Source organism: Salmo trutta, unplaced genomic scaffold (assembly GCF_901001165.1).
Source record: "Salmo trutta unplaced genomic scaffold, fSalTru1.1, whole genome shotgun sequence".
NCBI classification, from domain to species: Eukaryota; Metazoa; Chordata; class Actinopteri; order Salmoniformes; family Salmonidae; genus Salmo; species Salmo trutta.
Window position 1 is genome coordinate 2,068,612 of NW_021823258.1, and position 19,371 is coordinate 2,087,982.

At 43.1% G+C, this 19,371-nt stretch overlaps 2 protein-coding genes across 2 annotated transcripts in view; both read right to left on the reverse strand.

Moving 5' to 3' along the window:
• The window catches only part of ptprb (protein tyrosine phosphatase receptor type b), a gene marked incomplete in the record, with an annotated part of 108,757 nt that extends 103,074 nt beyond the window's left edge, over positions 1 to 5,683 (reverse strand). Inside the window, 2 exon segments of the mRNA XM_029748490.1 lie at positions 4,558 to 4,837; positions 5,096 to 5,683. Coding sequence (XP_029604350.1) covers positions 4,558 to 4,837; positions 5,096 to 5,173 — 358 coding nt within the window.
• A 5,938-nt stretch (positions 5,684 to 11,621) lies between these two features.
• The window catches only part of ptprr (protein tyrosine phosphatase receptor type R), a 46,999-nt gene continuing 39,249 nt past the window's right edge, over positions 11,622 to 19,371 (reverse strand). The window contains exons 11-13 of the mRNA XM_029748449.1: positions 17,289 to 17,399; positions 16,450 to 16,721; positions 11,622 to 12,911 (exon numbers count right to left, since the gene is read on the reverse strand). Of these exons, the coding sequence (XP_029604309.1) occupies positions 12,818 to 12,911; positions 16,450 to 16,721; positions 17,289 to 17,399 (477 nt within the window). The 3' untranslated portion in view covers positions 11,622 to 12,817. The remainder of the gene's footprint in view (positions 12,912 to 16,449; positions 16,722 to 17,288; positions 17,400 to 19,371) is intronic.

The following is a 19,371-nucleotide window of genomic DNA, read 5'->3' on the forward strand; positions in this document are numbered from 1 at the left end:
ACTCTGAGAACAGACCAGTAGAGAGACTGAGGCTCTGAGAACAGACCAGTAGAGAGGCTCTGAGAACAGACCAGTAGAGAAGCTGGGGCTCTGAGAACAGACCAGTAGAGAGACTCTGAGAACAGACCAGTAGAGAGACTCTGAGAACAAACCAGTAGAGAGACTCTGAGAACAGACCAGTAGAGAGACTGAGGCTCTGAGAACAGACCAGTAGAGAGACTGAGACTCTGAGAACAGACCAGTAGAGGGGTGTGTGGTGGAGATGGCGGAAGGAGATAGGATTGTTTCATGGCTGTTTAAAGTTCTCTGGCCACGGCTTCAGCCCCGGTCAGGCCCCGAGCCCCCGCTAGCCCGCTGGGAGGGGATGATGGGAAGCGAGTGAGGAGAAAAAGGGGACCTTTTAGATGGGTGGGGAGGGGGCAGGAGGCGAGCCCTGACTCCCTATCCCAGGCAGGCAGGCGCCCATTTGGGTGGGTACAGTGGTTCATTGACGAGCCTCTCCTGTGGTGGTACTGACAGAATAGAACAATGACATTCTGGAATGCCAGAATGTCATTGTATTTGGTAGGACGTATTAACATGGCATAGAGCAGCCCCTTTTGTGGCTGATTTCACAGACAATGAAAGTAGACTTCCTAATGTCTACAGTCACATTGGAACGACAAGGATGCATTCATTTATTTTCTTGTAATTAGTTTAAATGTAAGTAGGATAACTCTAGCCATGGATGCTGTAAATTCCACTGTGTTATCTAAATGTTTTCTGTGTTAAAATAGCTCCGGATAACAAGTGATGTTCCATCTGATGGAGGGCATTGTGCCCAGAAAGGGGTGGAGCTTAGTATGATGTACAACGCATTCAGGAAGTATTCAGACTGCTTGACTTGTTCTAAATGATTTGTTACGTTACAGCCTCATCAATCTACACACAATACCCAATAACGACAAAGCAAAACAGGTTTTCTCAAAATTTCTGCATTTATTTTTATTTTTTAAACAACGGAAATGATCAAATTTACATAAGTATTCAGACCCTTTACTCAGTACTTTGTTGAAGCACCTTTGGCAGCGATTACAGCCTTGAGTGTTCTTGGGTATGATGCTACAAGTTGTGCACACCTGTGTTCGGGGAGTTTTTCCCATTCTTTTCTGCAGATCCTCTCAAGCTCTGTCAGGTTGGATGGGGAGTGTCGCTGCACAGCTATTTTAAGGTCTCTCCAGAGATGTTCAAGTCCGGGATCTGGCTGGGCCACTCAAGGAAATTCAGAGACTTGTCTCGAAGCCACTCTTGCATTGTCTTGGCTGTGTGCTTAGTGTCATTGTCCTGTTGGATGGTGAAGCTTTGCCCCAGTCTGAGGTCCTGAGCACTCTGGACCAGGTTTTTATTAACGAGCTCTCTGTACTTTGCTCTGTTCACCTTTCCCTTGATCCTGACTAGTCTCCTAGTCTCTGCCGCTGAAAAACATCCCAACAGCATGATGCTGCCACCACCATTATTCACAGTAGGGATGGTAACAGGTTTCCTCCAGACGTGATGCTTGGCATTCAAGCCAAGAAGTTCAAACTTGGTTTCATCAGACCAGAGAATCTTGTTTCTCATGGTCTGAGAGTCCTTTGGGTGCCTTTTGGCAAACTCCAAGTGGGCTGTCATGTGCCTTTTACTGAGGAGTGGCTTCCGTCTGGCCACTCTACCATAAAGGCCTGATTGGTATTTGTCGAGTGCTGCAGAGATGGTTGCCCTTCTGGAAGGTTCACAGAGGAACTCTGGAGCTCTGTTAGAGTGACCATCGGGTTCTTGGTCACCTCCCTGACCAAGGGCCTTCTCCCCCGATTGCTCAGTTTGGCCCGGTCGGCCAGCTCTAGGACGGGTCTTGGTTGTTCTAAACTTCTTCCATGTAAGAATTATAGAGGCCACTGTGTTCTTGGGGATCTTCAATGATGCAGAAATGTTTTGGTACCCTTCCTCATGTCTGTGGCTCGACACAATCCTGTCTCTGAGCTCTACGGACAATTCCTTCGACCTCATGGCTTGGTTTTTGCTCTGACATGCACTGTCAACTGTGGGACCTTATATAGACAGGTGTGTGCCTTTCCAATCATGTCCAATCAATTGAATTTACCACAGGTGGACTCCAATCAAGTTGTAGAAACATCTGAAGGATGATCATTGGAAACAGGATGCACCAGAGCTCAATTTCGAGTCTCACAATCTCACAGCAAAGGGTATTTCTGTTTTTTATTTTTAATACATTAGCTAAAATATCAAAAAACCTGTTTTCACTTTGTAATTATGGGGTATTGTGTGTAGATTGATGAGGATTTCTATTTATTTAATTGATTTTAGAATAAGGCTCTAATGTAACAAAATAAGGAAAAAGTCAAGGGGTCTGAATACTTTCCGAATGCACTGTATGACCAGGGTCTGTTAAAGGTCTTAGTATGATGTATGACCGGACTAGAGTCTGTTAAAGGTCTTAGTATGATGTATGACCAGACTAGAGTCTGTTAAAGGTCTCAGTATGATGTATGACCAGACTAGAGTCTGTTAAAGGTCTCAGTATGATGTATGACCAGACTAGAGTCTGTTAAAGGTCTTAGTATGATGTATGACCAGACTAGAGTCTGTTAAAGGTCTCAGTATGATGTATGACCAGACTAGAGTCTGTTAAAGGTCTTAGTATGACCAGACTAGAGTCTGTTAAAGGTCTTAGTATGACCAGACTAGAGTCTGTTAAAGGTCTTAGTATGACCAGACTAGAGTCTGTTAAAGGTCTTAGTATGATGTATGACTAGACTAGAGTCTGTTAAAGGTCTCAGTATGATGTATGACCAGACTAGAGTGTTAAAGGTCTCAGTATGACCAGACTAGAGTCTGTTAAAGGTCTTAGTATGATGTATGACCAGACTAGAGTCTGTTAAAGGTCTTAGTATGATGTATGACTAGACTAGAGTCTGTTAAAGGTCTCAGTATGATGTATGACCAGACTAGAGTCTGTTAAAGGTCTCAGTATGACCAGACTAGAGTCTGTTAAAGGTCTTAGTATGACCAGACTAGAGTCTGTTAAAGGTCTCAGTATGATGTATGACCAGACTAGAGTCTGTTAAAGGTCTCAGTATGATGTATGACCAGACTAGAGTCTGTTAAAGGTCTCAGTATGATGTATGACCAGACTAGAGTCTGTTAAAGGTCTTAGTATGACCAGACTAGAGTCTGTTAAAGGTCTTAGTATGATGTATGACCAGACTAGAGTCTGTTAAAGGTCTCAGTATGATGTATGACCAGACTAGAGTCTGTTAAAGGTCTCAGTATGATGTATGACCAGACTAGAGTCTGTTAAAGGTCTCAGTATGATGTATGACCAGACTAGAGTCTGTTAAAGGTCTCAGTATGATGTATGACCAGAGTAGAGTCTGTTAAAGGGGACATAGCATGCTGAGAAGGTCAAGAGCGGTGCTGTGCACCCTAATCGGCCCAGGCCCTGTGAACCAAACATAGTGTCCTGCCCTCCACTCCCACACCCCACCCACAGGACTCCCTGTATCCGTTAGTACAAAGGAACAATGGAGTCAGGAAATAGCTGGGGTGAGGGAGAGAGAGAGAGAGAGTCTGGAAATACACACTTAAGGTCAGATACTTCTGTTCTGGGCCTCTGCCAAGTGTATGTTCACTTATACAGATGTAGGATATTCATTTAAGCAAGTTTGCTACAGCAGGAAAATAATCCTACAGCAACAGGAAAAGTAATTTATTATGTGGATTATAATTAATGGACATTTTTATAGGGGTTGATCCATTTTTTTAGTTTTTTACGTTACGTTAGGGCAAATCAAGTATGACATTTCAAAGGGGAAATTGCAAACTTTAGAATACTTTAAAAAACTAAAATACTCTACAACTTTGCATTTCCTGCTGTGCAGTTCTCAGCAACAAAAGAGGGATCAAATTAAGATCCTACAACTGTAGAGCCATGTGCGGACACACACTTGCAGGCAAACACACATACACCCTCAAGAAAACATGCACACGCACACGCACACGCACGCACGCACGCACGCACGCACACACACACACACACACACACACGCACACACACTTTTACTGGTTTATCACTCTCTCTCAGCAGGGTTTCAGTTCCTGTGGTCATATAAGTGAAGCCGAGGGAAAACCACATGAAATGTAACAAAAAGACTGTATGATGTGATGACAGGCAACAGAGAGCTCTCTCCCTCCTAGGACACAAGTGGAAAAGCCTGTTGCAACAGATAGTAGAATAGGTAACCACACTATGTAACCAAGAGTAGAGGAAACGTGACAACCATAAGAACACAGTCAGAGAAGCTAATGACGTGTGGATTTAAGACATTATAAATGCATTACTCCATAATAAATATCAATGAGAAAGAGTGACTATGAAACACTGATTAAACTATACATCATTTGCTGTACACAAATCATACTATTACATATTGACTTGAAATATACAAATCAATGAGAAAAAAAAACAAATCTATAATCGATTTCCCCCAACATATAATCCCCAACAAAACCCCAACTTACTGGTCTGCAGGGTGACATTGGCCCGTTGTTCATCTGTGGTGGACATGATGTCCAGGGTGTATGATGTTCCAGGTTCTAAACTCACTACCTGGCATTGAAACGTGCTGTTTTCCTCCAGCTCCTCCACACAGTGTGTTACTCCAGAGCTACTGTCCACAGATAACACAGTGAAGTTACAGTCCTGTCCCGCGGTAGTCAGTCTTAACCTTACAGATTCCATACTGCTGTTGGCCTCGGTTACGTTTATGCTACATTTCTGCTCCTCGGCGGCGGCTACACACTGAAAAGATATTATGTAATGTGTCAAAATAACATTGTAAATTATGTGTAAGCTTTGTTGAGACCAAATGTTTTGGTGAAACTCAAAACACAACAGTATCATACAAACAGCAGCTTCTATCTCTCTCTAGCCTACAGTAACATTTCCCAAATAAATGAACAGAAATAAAAATATATAAACTTTTGAAACTTTTTGATGAGACTTTCATCAAGTGGTTCATTGGATATGATGGATGAAATTATAGTTTTCTAGACTTACCAAGAGAATCCCTGATGCCACACAAAGTGTTAAACAAAAAACGTTACATTTCAGCATTTTGATTGTTGGTTTATACATTATTCACGTCCCAAAAAATTTAAATCCAAAAGTGCATAATCCAAAACCATACTCCAAAAGATATGGCAATCAGCAGAACTGCCTCATCCACTTGAGTAAAACTTTAAGTCCTGTGAAGCCTTGCAGTTACAGTGCTCCAAAATCCCCCAGAAATGTTTTTCTTCAGAAATTCAGTACTAAGCACTCCCAGTAGATGTTGTGTGAAGACAACTGATCACAGTTTCACGTTGGAGACTTCCATCCATTCCACCTCGTCCAAACAGTGAGATACTTGAGTCCTTACAGGATATCCTCAACCAGTAGAATGTTTGTATGACTCCAGCTCCAAGCTTCCAAAGCATTCAACCAGACCCCCCCCCCCTAGACTCTAAATAAGGCAACATTACAATACAGAACTTTGGTGGGTATGAGTCAAATAGTGCGCTGTTGATACTTCTGTCTCTATTAGTAAAATTTCAATAAAAATCTTCTTTTTTTAATAGATGTGTTTTAAAATATGTGTCTCTAAACTTTCCCCCTTGGAGAGAGAGAGAGAGAGAGAGAGAGAGAGAGAGAGAGAGAGAGAGAGAGAGAGAGAGAGAGAGAGAGAGAGAGAGAGAGAGAGAGAGAGAGAGAGAGACAGAGGGAGAGAGAGAGAGAGAGAGAGAGAGAGAGAGAGAGAGAGAGAGAGAGAGAGAGAGAGAGAGAGAGAGAGAGAGAGAGAGAGCGAGAGAGACAGAGAGAGACAGAGAGAGAGAGAGAGCGAGAGAGAGAGGGAGGGGGCATCAAAAGTCTTTGTTCTCCAGAAGTACTTTTAGGTAGTCCACTCCTTTTTCCTTCCTGTATGTTTTCTCTCTCTCTCTCTCTCTCTCTCTCTCTGTCTGTCTGTCTGTCTGTCTGTCTGTCTGTCTGTCTGTCTGTCTGTCTGTCTGTCTGTCTGTCTGTCTGTCTGTCTGTCTGTCTCTCTCTCTCTCTCTCTCTCTCTCTCTCTCTCTGTCTCTCTCTCTCTCTCTCTCTCTCTCTCTCTCTCTGTCTCTCTCTCTCTGTCTCTCTCTCTCTCTCACTCTCACTCTCACTCTCACTCTCACTCTCACTCTCACTCTCACTCTCACTCTCTCTCTCTCTCTCTCTCTCTCTCTCTCTCTCTCTGAAGCCTGGCTCGATGAAACCAAAACTTTCAGTAAACCTCAGAGCTCGAAATGTATTTTCTATTCTAGTTCGTTTTCAATTTCCGGCAACTGAGCATAGTCTGTTGGGTATGACAACAACATCAAACCTCAACAACTACAGTTTCCGTTTACATTTTCACAGATCTACAGCGCAGTCTGGAGCCCTGAAATACTGTAGGCATCTGCCATGTTTCAGAGGCTGTGCCTCATTTCACTTTAACACATTTCACAACATTACCATTTTTTAAATGCTGAAGAGAGACAAGGATGAAATTAAAACCAGATCAGTGTGTGATAGTTTGAAACAGTTTCTCTTTATTGGCAGTAAGGACTATAAAGTCAACGTCTTACAGTAGGTATAGTATCAGCAGTTTCATTAGGTACAGTATCATTTTCTGTTTAGGTACAGGGCAGTTTAGTGGCGTCTTCAAGCCGCTATCTGTCTAGCCAAGGAAGTACAACTCTGAACGTAGTACTCTCAAGGTAGTACAACTCTCAACGTAGTACTCTCAAGGTAGTACAACTCTCAACGTAGTACTCTCAAGGTAGTACAACTCTCAACGTAGTACTCTCAAGGTAGTACAACTCTCAACGTAGTACAACTCTCAACGTAGTACTCTCAAGGTAGTACAACTCTCAACGTAGTACTCTCAAGGTAGTACAACTCTCAATGTAGTACTCTCAAGGTAGTACAACTCTCAACGTAGTACAACTCTCAACGTAGTACTCTCAAGGTAGTACAACTCTCAACGTAGTACAACTCTCAACGTAGTACTCTCAAGGTAGTACAACTCTCAACGTAGTACTCTCAAGGTAGTACAACTCTCAAGGTAGTACAACTCTCAACGTAGTACTCTCAAGGTAGTACAACTCTCAACGTAGTACTCTCAAGGTAGTACAACTCTCAACGTAGTACTCTCAAGGTAGTACAACTCTCAACGTAGTACTCTCAAGGTAGTACAACTCTGAACGTAGTACTCTCAAGGTAGTACAACTCTCAACGTAGTACAACTCTCAACGTAGTACTCTCAAGGTAGTACAACTCTCAACGTAGTACTCTCAAGGTAGTCCAACTCTCAACGTAGTACTCTCAAGGTAGTACAACTCTGCACAACACAGGGTACTAGAGTAACATCCAGGAATATTCCATGTACAGTACAGTAATATAGTCAACAGAACACTTCAGAGCTGTCTAAAGTTCATAGTATGGCTTCAGTACTAAACCCTCAGTAAACCACCAAAACAATTACTCAACACAATGTTTTAGTTTTAGCTAAGTTTTAGATTTTAGTTTTGGTCTGTTGTTACACACGCTTTTTGAATAAACACTAAAAGAGTTGGAATACAGATTAATGGCAACATATTTCCTCCGCACCAACAAGTATTTAGTGAACAGATGTCCAGTCGTACAGTAGAAGATAAAAACCCTTTTCCCCTCAGTAGTAGGAACAACACAAACAGCTGTTTGAGGCCTGCACCTCTCCTTGTGTTGCCCTCCAAACATGTACATTTCATTAAAGCATACATACAATATGTACAGCTTATATCAGATATATAAATAGTTACTACTGTGGTTATTATGTCAGACAAAGAGAGAACTAATCACAACATTCAAGTCCATTAGTAGTACATAAGGGAAGAACTCATAGGCTTACATCCTAAACGGCACCCTCTTCTCTAGATAGTTCACTACTTGTGATCAGAGCTCTATGGGCCTGTTCAAATGTAGTGCACTTTAAAGGCTCTAGGGTCCCATTTGGAACGCAGGCCTTTGTCCTCCTGGCTAATATGGCCATTAAGCCCACATAGTGGATAGATACAACTCTACTAACAGTAAACAATATGCACGGACGGTTAACATTTTATGTATTCAAAACCTTTTTTTTTTATCACAAATAATAATACAAAAATCATCCATAAGTACATACAAAAAGTGAAATGTTTCTCAATTCATTGTCACACAACAAACAACAATCTGCATCCTCCTTGATTGAACACTTGCACATTTTCAGCAGCAAGATAGATTCTTATGTGGTCCTTATAGATATGCCTGACCACAATATGTTTAATGGTCCTTATAGATATGCCTGACCACAATATGTTTAATGGTCCTTATAGAAATGCCTGACCACAATATGTTTAATGGCACTTCAGATGTAGTGTATATATTCCTCCATCACGCATATTCATGGTTTGCACCTCCATCACTCGGTCGTGTCATGCCATTGTTATGAACGTTCTCAAGCCGCCCTCTACCGGTGGCATTCTGGACGGAGGCTAACTACTGTTTCGTCAAAATCACACTACAGTGCATGGAAATACGATGATATTGCGAAAGTAGTCAAATATTTAGTAGGAAACAACTTAATGCCAGCGTTACCATGTCTTCAAATGTACTTTAGACATGGCAATGTTGTCATTAGCTAGCAAAGTTTGTCGAAAATAGCTAGCAATGCTAACGTTAGCTAGCTAAAATCCGGTGGCCTCCCGTCAATTTGAGCTAGCTAGTGAAAGTCAATCTGGCGACATTCAACGTTTTCCTACAAATTATTTGCCTCATTTTGAATTTCTTTGTATTTCCAATCCACTGTAATGCGCTTTTGATGAAATCTTCATCAGCGCTCGTTGGCGATGCATTTAATAAAATGCTCAGTCGGGCATCAGTCCAAATTGAACGTTTAAAACAATATTGTGACCAAACATGCAACCCATGAATATAATGTACTTTAAGAGAAGCAGAATGTAGATTATAGACCATCCGGCTATTGAGCACTAAAACCCGAACCTGGAACACATATCACTCTGCTTCCCTACTGTTTCAGTGAAATAGTGATATATTCAGTTTGAGGTTCCAGACTACTAAACTATTCTAAAGCATGATCTGTAGGGAAAGCAGCTTCATGAGAATACCTTTGGCTGTTTGTGGGAATCTTCTTGTGGAGTTAAGGACATGACCTCATAGATGTCTTGTTTGAAGAGGAAGGAGCAGTGGGGGTATTTGTTTTGACTAGAATCCATCCTGAATACTACTCTGCTTCACTAGTGAGACCATAGTGAAATGGAGCGCTACTCAAGATGGATTCCAAGCTAGTAATTGTGCAACTCACTTCAGATTTTCAGGAATTACCAGAAAGGTCTGAAGGGAATCATGTCCAATCTACAGTTGAAGTCGAAAGTTTACATACACTTAGGTTGTTGGAGTCATTAAAAGTCATTTTTCAACCACTCCACAAATGTCTTGTTAACAAACTATAGTTTTGTCAAGTCGGTTAGGACATCTACTTTGTGCATGACACAAGTAATTTTTCCAACAATTGTTTACAGACAGATTATTTCACTTATAATTCACTGTATCACAATTCCACAATTGACTGTGCTTAGAATATTCCAGAAAATGATGCCATGGCTTTAGAAGATTCTGGTAGACTAATTGACATCATTTGAGTCAATTGGAGGTGTACCTGTGGATGTATTTCAAGGCCTACCTTCAAACTCAGTGCCTCTTTGCTTGACATCACGCAAAAATCTAAAGAAATCAGACAAGACCTCAGAAAAAAATTGTTGACCTCCACAAGTCTGGTTCATCCTTGGGAGCAATTTCCAAATAGCTGAAGTTACCACGTTCATCTGTACAAACAATAGTACGCAAGTATAAACACCATTGGGCCACACATTCTGTCTCCTAGAGATGAACGTACTTTGGTGCGAAAAGTGCAAATCAATCCCAGAACAACAGCAAAGGACCTTGTGAAGATGCTGGAGGAAACAGGTACAAAAGTATCTATATCCACAGTAAAATGAGTCCTATATCGGCATAACCTGAAAGGCCGCTCAGCAAGGAAGAAGCCACTGCTCCAAAACCGCCATAAAAAAAGCCTGACTACGGTTTGCAGCTGCACATGGGGACAAAGATCATACTTTTTGGAGAAATGTCCTCTGGTCTGATGAAACAAAAATAGAACTGTTTGGTCATAATGACCATCGTTGTATTTGGAGGAAAAAGGGGGAGGCTTGCAAGCCGAGGAACACCATCCCATCCGTGAAGCACGGGGGTGGCAGCATCATGTTGTGGGGGTGCTTTGCTGCAGGAGGGACTGGTGCACTTCACAAAATCGATGGCATCATGAGGGAGGAAAAATATGTGGATATATTGAAGCAACATCAGTCAAGAAGTTAAAGCTTGGTCGCAAATGGCTCTTCCAAATGGACAATGACCCCAAGCATACTTCCAAAGTTGTGGAAAAATGGCTTAAGGACAACAAAGTCAAGGTATTGGAGTGGCTTGCACAAAGCCCTGACCTCAATCCTATAGAAAATTAGTGAGCAGATTATGAAAAAGCATGTGCGAGCAAGAAGGCCTACAAACCTGACTCACTTACACCAGCTCTGGTGGAGGAATGGGAGGAATGGGCCAAAATTCACCCAACGTATTGTGGGAAGCTTGTGGAAGGCTACCCGAAACGTTTGACCCAAGTTAAACAATTTAAATGCAATGCTACCAAATACTAATTGAGTGTAGGTAAACTTCTGACCCACTGGGAATGTGATGAAAGAAATCAAAGCTGAAATAAATCATTCTCTCTACTATTATTCTAACATTTCACATTCTTAAAATAAAGTGGTGATCCTAACTAACCTAAGACAGGGAATTTTTACTAGAATTAAATGTTAGGAATTGTGAAAAACTGAGTTTAAATAATATTTTGCTAAGGTGTACGTAATCTTACGACTTCAACTGTATGTATTTGGCATTCAGAAGCTACAGTATATCACAGTTTGAAATCAGGGTCAGATAATCCGTGTCTGATTGACCTTATCTTTGTAATAATTGTTTTGTTTCAGAGATAAAGTGTATGGGAATCTATACCATTCAGTCATACAGAGAAACATAATGTCTAAAAGAGTTTACTGTTACACATCAAAACATGATCTTAATATTGTATAAAACTAAAAGTATTATTATTACTATAATTGAATCTATATGATCAACAATTAAACAAAACATGAGTGCACCATTGTCATTTAAACGCAAACGTTTACATTTTGGTAAAGAAAGTAGTCATATAATTATCTGTGATGCTTCAAGGTCCAACGCAGCCGTTTTTATCTCAATTTCAATTAACTGCCTTACTTTTGTAAGGTACTTATTCCAACATCATAGTATGTGAATACATATTAAACACAGAAATAAAATCATGTTTCTGACTGCACTGGGCTTTTAATTTACAAAGAAATATACCTAAGGAGGGATTTGAAAGCTAAGGAATGGAAAATAAATGATTGTCTGAAGAAAAAAAAAATGTTTTGGTAGTAAGATTGATTTACTGATGAAATGTCATGCCATTTCAGAGCCAGTGTAGATCACACAGTAAGTCATAACAGCGAGCTTTGGTATGGAACAACATTGGATCCCACGGCGTCCATGACAGTTCTCTGTGAATAAGGTAGATCTATAGGGTGGCCTATAGCAGGAACAACATTGGATCCCACGGCGTCCATGACAGTTCTCTGTGAATAAGGTAGATATATAGGGTGGCCTATAGCAGGGGGCTGCCAAACTCAATTCCTGAAGGGTCGCGTGTCGGCTGGCTTTTTTTTTTGTTATTTGCTTCCAACTCAGTGTGTATAATGGCCATCCCCATAGCGTAAAGTCCTTTTGATGTGTAGTACCGTGCAGACAGGCCCAGTCGTTCCCTCACCTTTCATACACTGATGTTTCAATGGATAATCAACATGCTATAAGAGGTATACTATATGGCAGAGGGGCAGCTTCTAGTGTGTTACTGAGAGAAAAGCCAACCTCCAATAGAATATAACAGTCTTTAGAATAATACCCTTTGTGTATCAGCACATAGTTAAAAATAAAAAATAAAAATCATAATTCAAAAATATCCTAGTAAAGTCACAAAGACAAGTGTTATTCATTTCGACAACGTACCTTTTGCTTTTTAATAGAAACACCATGGACGATTCAAGGACCACAGACTACCTACCCATCTACTGTAGCACATAGTAGGAAGAGGTCAGAGTGTAGGTATACTACAGAATCAATATCAGGCAATCTGATTGGACAGAGCTGCAGTATCAGAAAGTTTGATTGGACAGAGGCAGGTTGCTCACAACAACGTTTTCAGAAGCAGAGCTTCTCACGAATGACAGGAAGTAGTAGAAGAAGAAGAAGAGGAGGAGGAGGAAAAGGAGGAAGGGAAGAAAGCATACGTTACATTCAGAGACAAAATCACCTGTCCATACCTCCGTCTCTCTCTCTCTGTAAGGTGACTCAATCAGCCAATAGCAGTCCAGGCTGTCCATACATGTCCACAAAGACTAAGCCCTCAAGGACATCTACCATCCAATCGTCACCCAAACATCCACTTCCTCATTAGTCACATGACCTCACAGTCACCAGGTAAGATAGGTCCTTCCCACTAGGGGGAATTAAATTCCACTTCCTGAAATAACCTGGCATGTCCCGTGAAAACTTCCTGGCCTCTGTTCATTGGCCGGTGTCGGTGGAGAGGCGGGTCTCGAAGAGGCTCAAGGCGTGGTGGACAAACTCGTACTGCTCCCCTGTCTGGATCAGGCCTCCTCTGAAAAGACACACAGAGACAAGGCAGCCATTAGAATCACGGCAAAAAGAACAGAATGGACCAGTAACAGTGTCAGCATGTTAGTAACATGCTCTGAAATACAACGAGTGGAAAAGTATTATAATAAACTAAACCTTCCATCAATTGTGGCCATGCTACTGTCTGAAAAATAATGAATCCATCTCACACTTTGACTGAAAAACCTCTCTCTTATTTTAGCGCTGCTGAACATTTGGAACATTAATTACCAATGTTCTGTCTCATAATACATGAACCATTTAGGATTCTCTCCAGCTCATTTAAACCTGTGGTAATTAGTCACGATAAAAGGTCATTTAAACTCTTACTCACTCATCTAAACGGTACAGTGGCAGTTTGCTTCAGTACATTCTGTTCAATGATTAACTAAGCTCAACCAAGGCAACATTATGAAGTCCTTGATACCCTGTTGAGCTGCAGGCTACTGCTTCATCCTAATGGATGAGTGCTTTATCCTGGTACAGACAGGCTGTGGGAGATATTTCAGCTTAAACCCTGTTCAGGCTCAGGGGATGAGTGTGTGTGTGTGTGTGTGTGTGTGTGTGTGTGTGTGTGTGTGTGTGTTTGAAAGAGATACAAACATAATACCACGTTCTGTCCCTCTCTTGTAAGAAAAACACAGTTTCTCATGTACAAGTGTCTGATCATGATTATGTCACACCCACCTACATCCCTCCTCCCATCCATCCTGACTGTCTGTCTGACTGTCCTCACCCAGCCACATCCATCCTGACTGTCTGTCTGACTGTCCTCACCCAGCCACATCCATCCTGACTGTCTGTCTGACTGTCCTCACCCAGCCACATCCATCCTGACTGTCTGTCTGACTGTCCTCACCCAGCCACATCCATCCTGACTGTCTGTCTGACTGTCCTCACCCAGCCACATCCATCCTGACTGTCTGTCTGACTGTCCTCACCCAGCCACATCCATCCTGACTGTCTGTCTGACTGTCCTAACCCAGCCACATCCATCCTGACTGTCTGTCTGACTGTCCTCACCCAGCCACATCCATCCTGACTGTCTGTCTGACTGTCCTCACCCAGCCACATCCATCCTGACTGTCTGTCTGACTGTCCTAACCCAGCCACATCCATCCTGACTGTCTGTCCTCACCCAGCCACATCCATCCTGACTGTCTGTCTGTCCTAAGCCAGCCACATCCATCCTGACTGTCTGTCTGACTGTCCTAACCCAGCCACATCCGTCACGGACACCGACGTCTTGCTTCCAGACAAACTAAACACCTTCTTTGCCCACTTTGAGGATAATACAGTGCCACTGACACGGCCCGCTACCATGGACTGTGGGGCCCCCCTCTCCTTCTCCGTGGCCGACGTGAGTAAGACATTTAAACGTGTTAACCCTCGCAAGGCTGCTGGACCAGACGGCATCCCTAGCCGCGTCCTCAGAGCATGCGCAGACCAGCTGGCTGGTGTGTTTACGGACATATTCAATCTCTCCCTATCCCAGTCTGCTGTCCCCACATGCTTCAAGATTTCCACCATTGTTCCTGTACCAAAGAAGGCGAAGATAACTAAATGACCATCGCACCGTAGCACTCACTTCTGTCATCATGAAGTGCTTTGAGAGACTAGTCAAGGATCATATCACCTCCACCTTACCTGCCACCCTAGACCCACTTCAGTTTGCATACCGCCCCAACAGGTCCACAGACGACGCAATCGCCATCACACTGCACACTGCCCTATCCAATCTGGACAAAAGGAACACTTATGTAAGAATGCTGTTCATTGACTACAGCTCAGCATTCAACACCATAGTACCCTCCAAGCTCATCATTAAGCTGGAGGCCCTGGGTCTGAACCCCGTCCTGTGTAACTGGGTCCTGGACTTTCTGACGGGCCGTCCCCAGGTGGTGAAGGTAGGAAACAACATCTCCACTTCGCTGATCCTCAACACTGGGGCCCCACAAGGGTGCGTTCTCAGCCCCCTCCTGTACTCCCTGTTTACCCATGACTGCGTGGCCATGCACGCCTCCAACTCAATCATCAAGTTTGCAGACGACACAACAGTAGTGGGCTTGATTACCAACAACGATGAAACAGCCTACAGGGAGGAGGTGAGGGACCTCGGAGTGAGGTGTCAGGAAAACAACCTCTCACTCAACGTCAACAAAACAAAGGAGATGATCGTGGATTTCAGGAAACAGCAGAGGGAGCAGCCCCCTACCCACATCGATGGGACAGTAGCGGAGAAGGTGGAAAGTTAAGTTCCTGGGTGTACACATCACGGACAAACTGAAAGGGTCCACCCGCGGAACAGCACCTCTTCAACCTCATGAGGCTGAAGGAATTTAGCTTGTCACTGAAAACCCTCACAAACTTTTACATGATGCACAATTGAAAGCATCCTGTTGGTCTGTATCACCGCCTGGTATGGAAACTGCACCGCCATCAACCGCAAGGCTCTCTAGAGGGTGGTGCGGTCTGCACAACGCATCACCGGGGGCAAACTACCTGCCCTCCAGGACACCTACACCACCCGATGTCACAGGAAGGCCAAAAAGATCATCAAGGACAACAACCACCCGAGCCACTGCCTGTTCACCCCGCTTCCATCCAGAAGGCGAGGTCAGTACAGGTGCATCAAAGCTGGGACCGAGAGACTGAAAAACAGCTTCTATCTCAAGGCCATCAGACTGCTAAACAGCCATCACTAACTCAGAGAGGCTGCTGCCTACACTGAGACCCAATCACTGGCCACTTTAATAAATGAATCACTGGTCACTTTAATAATGTTTACATATCTTATATTACTCATCTCATATGTATATACTGTACCTATTACCATCTATTGCATCTTGCCTATGCCGCTCGGCCATCGCTCATCCATATATTTATATGTACGTAGTCTTATTCCTTCCCATTAGATGTGTATTAGGTAGTTGTTGGGGAATTGTTAGATTACTTGTTAGATATTACTGCACTGTCGGAACTAGAAGCACAAGCATTTCGCTACACTCACGTTAACATCTGCTAACCATGTGTATGTGACCAATAACATTTGATTTGATTTGATCCATCCTGTCTGTCTGTCTGTCTGTCTGTCTGTCTGTCTGTCTGTCTGTCTGTCTGTCTGTCTGTCTGTCTGTCTGTCTGTCTGTCTGTCTGTCTGTCTGTCTGTCTGTCTGTCTGTCTGTCTGTCTGTCTGTAATCACTGATGGTCATTAGAGCAACACAAACACAGTAGCATACAAGCAGGAATGAGGACATGGCTTTATCATCACCAGGTGTAGGTAACTCACCTGTCAGCTGTAAACATATTGTACTACATTGGACCTATTCCACATACTGTCTAATACTCCAGGTGTAGGTAACTCACCTGTCTGCTGTAAACATATTGTACTACATTGGACCTATTCCACATACTGTCTAATACACCAGGTGTAGGTAACTCACCTGTCAGCTGTAAACATATTGTACTACATTGGACCTATTCCACATACTGTCTAATACACCAGGTGTAGGTAACTCACCTGTCCGCTCTGAGCTGACACACAATCCCCAGCACATCCACCACTCCCTCCAGCTCCAACTGACGGCAGCCTATCGTCGTGGCGATGAAGCAGCCCGTTCGGCCAATCCCTGCGCTGCAGTGTACGATGACGGGTCCCTGCGATGGGGAGCCCGTCCTGTCCTCCTCCACGTCTCTCATCAGCTGGAGCAGGGGCTGGGCACTGTCTGGGGTCTTATGGTCCGGCCATGACGTGTACCAGTAGTGCTTCACCACACGACTCTGGGCCCCTTGCTGTGAAAGTAAGATCAAGATTGTGGTTTCAGTCTAACTTAAAGTAACTGTCCAGTGTTTACAGATTTCTATGAAATATGACGTGTAATCAATGACAATGTGAGTGAAATAGTTTTCCTTCTAAAAATATTTAATAAATTATGTTAATAAGCAGCTTTTCTGTTTTGGAATGATGTGGGTGTACCCCAACAACAGAATAGTGTGGGTGTATACCAGTCATAAAAAATATTAATGCGAGTAGATCGATGATTGGCCAGTTCATCCTCTTCAGGAGGATGACATCATCCTCTATGAGAAAATAGCAAGCATTTTGTAAACGGTCTGTTTGAGATAAATGTTTGAGGTGGGTTTTTTTTAAGTGTTTTATTTTCTCCAATTTATGCTTTGGTCACAAATACAAATAGGGCCTATAGGATGAGTCAACAACATTATTTGTGTATGAGTCAAGAAAACATGAACTTTTAAAAGTGTAGATTTTCAATGGAGAGTTAAGTGTATAGTAAATAGACAGAAGCGATCCAGTATGGTCATGTGAATAATGGCTTCCAGCACTAAGTGATAAAGTACCTTCAGGATGAGGGTCCTGCAGGTGTAGTTGTCACACTCTGTCACGTTGTTAATGAGCACCTCCACCTTGCCATAGATACCACGCCTCTCTGGCCAGTACAGAACACATTTCTGGAACAGAAATCATTCATCACTACACATGTTATCGTATCACCAATCATTTTTGATCCAGGGTATTAAACCCTTGTCAATATCACATGATAAACAGGATTATGTCATGTAATCCTGTCAAATTTACATGTGTAGAATCACGTACATATTTGTTTATACCTATGGGTTCCTGTGTTTGTGTGTGTGTGTGTGTGTGTGTGTGTTAGGGTTTAATATTTCCCTGGGTATTTAAAAAAAAAATCCATCCCGAGAATAAATCACTTTTCTCCCGGAGTAAACTGGTATTTCCCGCCAAAACCAGAAATGTCATTCTAAAGCATATAAACCATATAAAAATGCTTTATATTTCAATTGATTAGAGCATTGATCAGCATGAAAATTCAAGCCTGATGCTACCTGAGCCTGATGAGCCATATGTTAAAGATATTTTATGAAGATTAGCTGACTGCTTTCTGTCTGGAAACAGCTCTGTCTCAGCTGTCATGAACAGTTTAGATGTCTGGAAACAGCTCTGTCTCAGCTGTCTGGAAACAGCTCTGTCTCAGCTGTCTGGAAACATCTCTGTCTCAGCTGTCTGGAAACACCTCTGTCTCAGCTGTCTAGAAACAGCTCTGTCTCAGCTGTCATGAACAGTTTAACTGTCTGGAAACAGCTCTGTCTCAGCTGTATGGAAACAGCTCCGTTTCAGCTGTCTGGAAACAGCTCTGTCCCAGCTGTCTGGAAACAGCTCTGTCTCAGCTGTCTGGAAACAGCTCTGTCCCAGCTGTCTGGAAACAGCTCTGTCTCAGCTGTCATGAACAGTTTAGCTGTCTGGAAACAGCTCTGTCTCAGCTGTCTGGAAACAGCTCTGTCTGGAAACAGCTCTGTCACAGCTGTCTGGAAACAGCTCTGTCTCAGCTGTCATGAACAGTTTAGCTGTCTGGAAACAGCTCTGTCTCAGCTGTCTGGAAACAGTTTAACTGTCTGGAAAGAGCTCTGTCTCAGCTGTCTGGAAACAGCTCTGTCTCAGCTGTCATGAACAGTTTAGCTGTCTGGAAACAGCTCTGTCTCAGCTGTCTGGAAACAGTTTAACTGTCTGGAAACAGCTCTGTCTCAGCTGTCATGAACAGTTTAACTGTCTGGAAACAGCTCTGTCTGGAAACAGCTCTGTCTCAGCTGTCTGGAAACAGTTTAACTGTCTGGAAACAGCTCTGTCTCAGCTGTCATGAACAGTTTAGCTGTCTGGAAACAGCTCTGTCTCAGCTGTCATGAACAGTTTAGCTGTCTGGAAACAGCTCTGTCTCAGCTGTCTGGAAAGAGTTTAGCTGTCTGGAAACAGCTCTGTCTCAGCTGTCTGGAAACAGTTTAACTGTCTGGAAACAGCTCTGTCTCAGCTGTCATGAACAGTTTAGCTGTCTGGAAACAGCTCTGTCTCAGCTGTCACGATCAGTTTAGCTGTCTGGAAACAGCTCTGTCTCAGCTGTCTGGAAACAGCTCTGTCTCAGCTGTCATGAACAGTTTAGCTGTCTGGAAACAGCTCTGTCTCAGCTGTCTGGAAACAGCTCTGTCTCAGCTGTCACAATCAGTTTAGCTGTCTGGAAACAGCTCTGTCTCAGCTGTCTGGAAACAGCTCTGTCTCAGCTGTCTCGAAACAGCTCTGTCTCAGCTGTCATGAACAGTTTAGCTGTCTGGAAACAGCTCTGTCTCAGCTGTCTGGAAACAGCTCTGTCTCAGCTGTCATAAACAGTTTAGCTGTCTGGAAACAGCTCTGTCTCAGCTGTCTGGAAACAGCTCTGGCTGGAAACAGCTCTGTCTCAGCTGTCTGGAAACAGCTCTGTCTGGAAACAGCTCTGTCTCAGCTGTCTGGAAACAGCTCTGTCTCAGCTGTCTGGAAACAGCTCTGTCTGGAAACAGCTCTGTCTCAGCTGTCTGGAAACAGCTCTGTCTCAGCTGTCTGGAAAAAGCTCTGTCTCAGCTGTCTGGAAACAGCTCT